Below are 8,023 nucleotides of genomic sequence, written 5' to 3'. Positions count from 1 at the left end.
ATAAAGCAAATATTTTGGAGAAATTTCATCCCAATAATTAGAAAAAAAAAAAGATTTTTAAAGAATTAGACGAGATAGAAATTATTTTACGTGTTTATAAGTAAGCAAAAATTGTTATGGATTAAATTATAAAAAATATTTTAAATTCAAAATAAACATTTGTGAACAACGATACTATTTGAAAATGAGTAGTTTAGATAGAATCGAAGTTTTGATTGATCCAGGTACTTGGGACCCTTGGGACCCTATGGATGAAGACATGGTTTCTTTGGATCCCATTGAATTTCATTCAGAGGAGGAACCTTATAAATATCGTATTGATTCTTATCAAATAAAGACATGATTAACTGAAGCTATTGAAACAAGCACAGGTAAATTAAACGGTATTCACATAGCAATTGGGATTGTGGATTTTAAGTTTATAGGGTAGTATGGGATTTATAGTAGGCGAGAAAATCACCCGTTTGATCGAGTATGTTACAAATCAATTTTTGATAGGGAGCCATTTAGATTAATTAAATGCAAAACAATGAGAATTTAGGCACAAAATGGACAATATCATACTATTTTAGAGATTTGTAGGGCATATTTATTAGTCAAAGTCATAGATTCTTAGCTCAAAAAGATCGGAACTTGAATCACTTCGAGCATCTTCGTCGACATCTTTGATTTTTCTGGTCGGGTGATCAGAATTTTGCTTAACATTTCCGAGATTCTTGGAAGCGGGTCGTGTCTGATCCAAAAGGTTTCTGATTTCCTTGTAATTTTTGTTGGGAGCTGAGATGTTTGAAGATGATTTTGAATCGATGAGCGAACTTAAGCTGCTTCTTCTCTTTCTTGCTCCAATTTCGTGATGAAATTCATCGTTTTTCGTGCCATTTTTCGGTTTCTTTTTCTTTTGAGAAGCTGATTGGTTGAAGAGGGAATTGAGGAAATTGGCGAGCCGACCAGCCGGGGAGCTGGGTTGTTGCCGGTGTTTTTTCTCTTTGATTGGTGGCTTCTCCGCCGTGTACGGCGGCGGTGGAGCTGCATTGGTTCTTAACGGCAAGTCGAGGCTCATTCTTCCGCCTCTCCGTCTGCTGTGATCCTCTATGATGATCTTGTGAGTGAATGATGAAGTGTTGGTGTAAGCGAGTTCGTTGCTACCAGAGAAGTAGCGGGCAGCTTCGAAGACGTCGAGCTCGGTGGAATCGTTCCGCCGGTGTGGTGGTTTGTGGAAGATCTTATCTGGGTTGCCGGGGAGGTGGGTGGCGGCGGACATGGTTTGAGGGGGAATTTGGGCGGAGAGATTTGTGGGAGAGAATGGGAGAGAAATTTGTTGAATATGGTGATGAGGGGAGAGGGAACTATATATGGAAAGAGGGAATTACTGTATTTGAATTAGGAAAAATGCAAATTATTTGAGGATGGAATAATTGTGATGTGGGGATGGAACTTCAATAGATATCTTATCTTTATAAACCAATCAGCAATAATTTTATATCTATATAAAAAAAAAATGTAAATTTACCGAATAAATAATTGCATTTCGAAAACACAAGATTTATTTTTATAACACATCGAGAATAAATATATTACGAGAGCTCACGTCAGTGGGAGAGGGGAACAAAACATTTCCGGTAAAGGTGTAGAAATCTCTCCCTAATAGACGCCTTTTAGAATCATGAGGCTGGTGACTATATGTAACGAGCCAAAACGAATAATATTTGCTAGTGATGGGCTTGAGCTATTACAAAGGGTATCAGAGTTAGATACCGGGCGGTGTGTTAGTGAGGACGCTTGACCCCCAATGAGAGTGAATTGTGAGATCCTATATCAGTTGGAGAGAGGAGGACGTTGGACTCTCAAGAGGGGTGGATTGTGAGATCCAACGTTGGTTGGAAAGGGAAAGGAAACATGTATAATATTTGCTAGTTGTGGGCTTGAGTTATTACAAACAGTATTAGAGTCAGATATCGGGTGGTGTGTTAGCAGAGACGTTCCTTATAAGGGTGTGTAAACCTCTCCCTAATGACGCGTTTTAAAACTGTGAGCTGACATCGATAGAACAACTCATGAACCAACCTAACCCATAAAGTTTTTATTTATTTAAAGTTGACTCAAACCATATGATTGAGATTGAACACTCGTGATGGTAAATTATCAACCTCTTACCTTTATGAGTAATTTTTCTATATAACTTGACCAAAAAGACGATAATATTCAATCTGCACCTCAGAACTAGAAGGCGGAAAAGAAATTTTGAAGAAAGAGAGTTGACAATAACAATGATACGATCGTTAGCAACGACGTATTAGAAAAATGTAGGAACTTGAGTCACCCATCAAAGTTTTCAACAAAAATTGATAAATCATTAAGAAACATTGGTCCATACTAAGAAAGGAAAGGTAGTGAGTTAAAAAGGGTTTGGACCAATGGGCAAGTTGAGATCTTGTGATGAAGTATCATATAAAGAAATGTTCTATTTATTAGATAAAAGGGAAATGAAATGAAGTTTGGATGGGAGCGGCAAAGGGCATGAACGGTATTTTTGAAACATTTCGATTTCACAACTCAAATTTTTGATGGGTTGGGTTGGTAATCCAAATAACCCGAAATTGTTTCACAACACAGTCCAACCTAACTCTTTATTTTCGAGTTGGGTTGTCGAGTTGTTAGTAAGGATGAGGAGCTGCATGTAACAACCCAAACTCACTGCTAGCAGATATTGTCTGTTTTTGCCCGTTACGTCATCAGTCTCACAGTTTTAAAACATGTCTACTAGGGAGAGGTTTCCATACCCTTATAAGTAATGTTTCGTTCTCCTCTTCAACCGATATAGGATCTCACAATTCATCCCATTGGGGCTAGCGTACTCGCTGCACACATACGATGTCTGGCTCCGATACTATTTGTAACAGCCCAAATCCACTGCTTGCAGATGTTCTCCATTTTGGCCTATTACGTATCGTTATCTGCCTTACGGTTTTAAAACATGTTTACTAGAGAGAGATTTTCACACTATTATAAGGAATGTTTTGTTTCCCTCTTCAATTGTGCTTGCATAGTAAAAGCAAGGGTGAGGGCGAATACAAGCAGTGAGACATGACTTTTGTCCAATAATGAATTTTCGAGTTCGATATACACTCCATCTCTAAGTCCAAAATAGCTCAACTTGGTTCAAATCGAATGAATCAACAAAAACTTATTAAATCGATCTCTACTTACCCATTTCTAAATCCATGTTGATTCGACAAACAACATAAACCAAACCCAAATTCAAAGCTTTCTCAAACCCATAAAATGGTAAAAAAAAAAAAAAAAGCTATGATTCAAAAGTGTTCATTAGTCCCACCTCATCCAGCAGTTTCCTCCCAAACCCAAACTCCTCGAACAATGTTGGACAGATTGATGTCCTGTTCTAACCACGTTTTGTTGCTTTCTTTCATTCTCCACCATGCATTTTTAAGACCACCTTCCATGGCCATGAATTCCCCATCACCCAATCCTTTTCTTCTTCCCCATCTATTAACCCTTCAAATTTAAGCTAGATTTGATGGTACATCAAGCCTTTCTCTCTTCATTGCACCTATAAGGAAGGTTCAGTGGGCACAGTTCTTTGTGTCTTGTGGGGCGACAGTGTGTAGGACATCAACCAAAACTTGTCACCCAAGCTCTTGACATCCACAGATAAGCAACATCCAATCAACCCAAAAACTGCTCTCCAATTAGGGTTTATGAGCTGTTGAATTAGATAAAAAGGAAGAGAGTTTATTGTTAGCTAAAAAGGATATGAAGTGCAACTCAAACGATTAAAGTTGGGTACAATTAGGGTTGGGTTTCTTTCGTGATTTGAGAATTTGTTGGTCGGGTCAACCCAACCGGCCAAAAATTGTGGATTGGTCCAAAAATTTCCTTCAATCCAACTCCACTCAACATGTTTGCGTCCCTGCTTCTACGATTGTTTCGATGATTAAAACCATTTGACGTTTGTAATAGATATGTTGTGACTTTGGATGTCTGATATTTCATTTTACAAGATTTTAGTTATTAAGTGCGCGTTTTAAAAATAATTAAGAATAAAAAATTGATCTAACTCAACTCGAAAAATAAAAAGTTGTGTTAGTTAGATTGTGAACTCTATTCGATTCATTCGGGTAGCCATCTAGATCCATTCTAAATTTTGAGCTCGTGCTAAAATACCCACAAATTTCACTTCAAAAATTTTTAAATGATTTTTTTTTTTTGAAAAAAAAAAAAAAAGACAACTTTATTGATGGGTAATGTAAGAGCCGTTGATTTTTACCCAAAAATGTTTTTTTTTTCTATCTATTTTTGGTTCATCATAAAATAAATAACACATTTGAATTAATAATTCTCACACACACCTTGCTTTCATAAAAAATTACGTCAACTCATTAATCATTTTTTTTTAATTATAAAAAAAAAGAATATGTTTCTTTTTTGTTTTTATGTTTGTTCATGCACATTTAAAGTAAATTTATTAATAATGAATAATAAAAGGATTAGTAAAATAAATGAGACTTTGGTGATGATCAACAACGCCATTGAAATGTAAGTCTACTACTAGTCGATATTATTCTTTTTTATTTTTCTTTTCGGGTTTTCCCTCAAGATTTTAAAACGTGTCTGAAAAGATTTTTCTTTATAAAAAAAGTTCCGTTCCCCTCTTCAACCACGGTAGGATCTCACATAAAACGACAAATATTTGACGTTACGTGTAACTAATAAATGGATACAAGAAAGAAACTTAAGCAACGCAAACAGAAACCTAAAGGAAGAGGATGGATCGAGCCAAGCCAAGAGTTGAGGGCTCAATGCAGTTGCTATTTTTGTATGAGGGAAGCCGAACCAAGCTCGAGTATTATAGCCGAGTAGGTCAAGTGTTGTTACACCTTTGGTATGTGTCATTTGAGAACTTGTGGGCTATAGGCCATGTATAGAAAACCCGTGGTAGGGTTTAGCCTATCGCGTAACTATTTGGATCACCACATTCCCATCAAATCCCTTCAATAAAATAACCCATGAGTTCTAACTTTCCTCCTTCACTTTCTTTCGCTTTCTTTATCAAAGTTGAATGAATCATTCCATTCTTTTCTTTTTCTTTTTCTTTTGGTCGTCTAAAATCTCATTCCCTTCGTCATTCATTCATTTTTACAGTACGGCACGTAACATATGTTGTGGATAAGTATGATTTATTAACAAAAAAAAAAAAAAAAAAAAAAAAACCCGACAATCTAATCCAATCCATTTCTTGGTTGGGTTGGATTACGAATTTTATTCGGGTCGTTTAGGTCACCAACCCAACTCTAAATTCTCCACCCTATTCAAGATCCTTCTCCATTAATCCAACTGACAGAGGATTGATTATAAATGGATCCCTTTTTTGGATTTTTAGTGGAGATTGGGAATCGATGGACTTTCTATAGGACCCATTTTACTGACGGGTTTATCACCACTTTAGCTACTTTAGCGGCTTGGCCAGTTACTCGAGATTCCCGATTATTCTATTTTCTAATGTTAGCAATGTATAGCGGTCAAATAGGATCATTTTCTGCTCGAGACCTTTTACTATTTTTTATCATGTGGGAGTTAGAATTAATTCCCGTTTATCTACTTCTATGGATGTGGGGAGGAAAGAAACGGTTGTATTCAGCTACAAAGTTTATTTTGTACACTGAGTGAGGTTCCATTTTTTTGTTAATGGGAGTTCTGGGTATCGGTTTATATGGTTCTAACGAACAAACTTTAAATTTTGAAACATCGGCTAATCAATCGTATCCATAACACTGGAAATAATATTCTATATCGAATTAAATGAATATTTGTGGAACTTAATCATAATTCAAACTTCTTTTTATGGCAATTAAGCTTTTAATCAACTCCAAATTAACTAATATCACAATCATAACTCATCACTTGCTTCTTAATTACACTAAGAAAAGGAAAGGAGAAAAAAAAAGGGAAAGCTTCTAATAATCTAATCCCAAATGCCAGCTTGCTCTCTCTTTTCTAAAATCTTCAATAATTTTCATTTTCTTTTCCCTGAAAATTAAAGAATTAATTGTAATTAAAATGTCAAATTATGAGAGCTGAAGAACACAGCTGGCTATGGCGGAAGAGTATCAAATTGAAGATGGTGGTGGTGGCCTACTGTTTCATGACCAGCACGTTCGTTAATAACTCCCCACATTCCCAAAAGCAAAAACAAAAGAGCTTCAAAATTAAAACCAAACCGAACCAAACCAAACAGCAAACAAGTTCCCACATTCTTCTTCTGTTCTTTCTTCTTACAGGTGTTTTTGAAGCTAACCCATCTCCTGAAATGGGGAAAACCGGCGGAAAGCTGCCGAGTTTTTTCCTGAACCGGATCCGGTCTCATGTTCGTGTGCCGATTCAGTCCAAACCGGACTCTGTTTCTGTGAAAACAGGGGAGAGGAATGGCGGGGAGTTTGCTGAGAGTAATGGTGGAGCTAAGCCGGCGTTGGGAATTGGAAGGAAGATAATGATTGTGGTTGATTCCACCATTGAAGCTGAAGGAGCTCTTCAATGGGCGCTCTCAAATACAGTTCAGAATCAAGATATGATTGTTCTTCTCCATCTCACCAACCCTTCGAAAAAAGGTCCAATTTTTCCACCAAACCCTTCAAACTTAGGTTATTTCGTTCGATAACCATTTGATTTTTTCATTTTTCAGTAACGATTCTGTCGTGAATTGTTGAGAGAGAGTTCCATATTGACTAATTAAAGGAATGGTCATAAATTTATAAGGAATACAAGTATGAGACCTTTTAGAAAACCAAAAGTTAAGTCATAAGAGTTTATGCTCAAAGTAGACAATATCACACTATTGTGGGAATTCATGGTTCCTAATATGGTAGGAGAGTCATGCTTTCAAGCTATGATTCAAGGAGAGACTGTTCGAGGGCTCCATAGGCCTCAGGGGAGGTTCTATGGAGGGGAGGTTGTTCGAGGGCCTCATAAGCCTCACGAGGAGGTTCTACAGAGGGGAGGCTGTTTAAGGGCTTCATAAGCCTCAGGGGAGGTTTTATAGTTTACTTTGTTCAAGAGGAAGATTGTTGAGGATTATTGGGAGGGAATCTCATATGGGCTAATTAATTCAAAAGCAAAATTGAGACTTTATACTCAAAGTAGACAATAACATATCATTGCAGAGATTCGCGTTCCTAATAGATTCTTTATTGCAGGGGAAGGATCTAAGGAGACAGCACCAAGAGCGTATGAACTAGTTCATTCTATGAGAAATCTATGTCAATTGAAGCGACCCGAGGTAAAAAAAAGAACAAAATTTGAGCAAATGGGGTGGAATTAAACAGGATTTAAGAGATGGGTTTTGAAAAACTTTGTATTTTTAGGTGGAAATTGAAGTAGCAGTGGTGGAAGGGAAGGAAAAAGGGCCAGTGATTGTGGAAGAAGCAAGAAAGCAAGGGGCATCGTTGCTGGTTTTGGGGCAGAAGAAGAAACGGTCGACGACATGGCGGCTTCTGATGGTCTGGGCTGGACACCGGCGGGGTGGCGGAGGAGACGGCGGCGGCGGCGGAACGGTGGAGTATTGTATTCAGAATGCGAGCTGCATGGCGATTGCGGTGAGAAGGAAGAGCAAGAAATTGGGTGGTTATTTGATCACAACAAAACGCCAAAAGGATTTCTGGCTTTTAGCTTGAAAATCTCTTGTGAAATGTAATGTAATTAATGTAACGACACGTGTCTCTCATGGAGTGGTTGGGGAATTGTTTATGAATGGCTTGACCAAACTTTGACTATTTTGATTTTTCTATTTCCTCTTAAATATATTTTTAGAAATTTGAGTAAATTTTATTAAGTTTTAGAAATTTAGAGGATTTAAATTTAATTTGTCATCTTTCTATTGTAAAATGAAGCGGAGAATGGTATGTAACATGCAAGAGCAGACAACGTAAAAACCTCCCGGTAGCAAATGAGTTACTTAGAACAATATCTATTGGCGGTGGACATGTTAGAGAGATCCACCACTAGCAAATAT

At 37.2% G+C, this 8,023-nt stretch overlaps 2 protein-coding genes across 2 annotated transcripts; one reads left to right on the top strand and one right to left on the bottom strand.

The window, feature by feature from the left end:
* Positions 1–446: 446 nt before the first annotated feature.
* Positions 447–1,342, bottom strand: LOC111467800 (protein BIG GRAIN 1-like E). Its single transcript, XM_023112871.1, has one exon. It carries the CDS (start codon positions 1,259–1,261, stop codon positions 593–595), a length of 669 nt encoding a protein of 222 aa, XP_022968639.1. The 5' UTR covers positions 1,262–1,342; the 3' UTR covers positions 447–592.
* Positions 1,343–6,097: 4,755 nt separating this feature from the next.
* LOC111467624 (universal stress protein PHOS32-like) lies at positions 6,098–7,784 on the top strand. Its single transcript, XM_023112595.1, has 3 exons — positions 6,098–6,623; positions 7,209–7,291; positions 7,377–7,784. The coding sequence occupies exons 1-3, from the start codon at positions 6,137–6,139 to the stop codon at positions 7,683–7,685; spliced, it is 879 nt and encodes a 292-aa protein (XP_022968363.1). The 5' UTR covers positions 6,098–6,136; the 3' UTR covers positions 7,686–7,784.
* Positions 7,785–8,023: the final 239 nt, after the last annotated feature.

Source organism: Cucurbita maxima, unplaced genomic scaffold (assembly GCF_002738345.1).
Source record: "Cucurbita maxima cultivar Rimu unplaced genomic scaffold, Cmax_1.0 Cma_Scf00034, whole genome shotgun sequence".
NCBI lineage: Eukaryota > Viridiplantae > Streptophyta > Magnoliopsida > Cucurbitales > Cucurbitaceae > Cucurbita > Cucurbita maxima.
Note: the sequence above shows the minus strand (reverse complement) of the source record. Positions and strands in the feature narration are given on the sequence as shown.

What these genes read in the sequence shown, in the direction of transcription:
- LOC111467624 (XM_023112595.1), top strand. Translation starts at nt 6,137, where the DNA reads ATGGTGGTGGTGGCCTACTGTTTCATGACCAGCACGTTCGTTAATAAC. An exon ending in CACCAACCCTTCGAAAAAAG is followed by an intron (nt 6,624 to 7,208) that starts GTCCAATTTTTC and finishes TCTTTATTGCAG; the next exon opens with GGGAAGGATCTAAGGAGACA. An exon ending in GTCAATTGAAGCGACCCGAG is followed by an intron (nt 7,292 to 7,376) that starts GTAAAAAAAAGA and finishes TTGTATTTTTAG; the next exon opens with GTGGAAATTGAAGTAGCAGT.
- LOC111467800 (XM_023112871.1), bottom strand. Translation starts at nt 1,261, where the DNA reads ATGTCCGCCGCCACCCACCTCCCCGGCAACCCAGATAAGATCTTCCAC.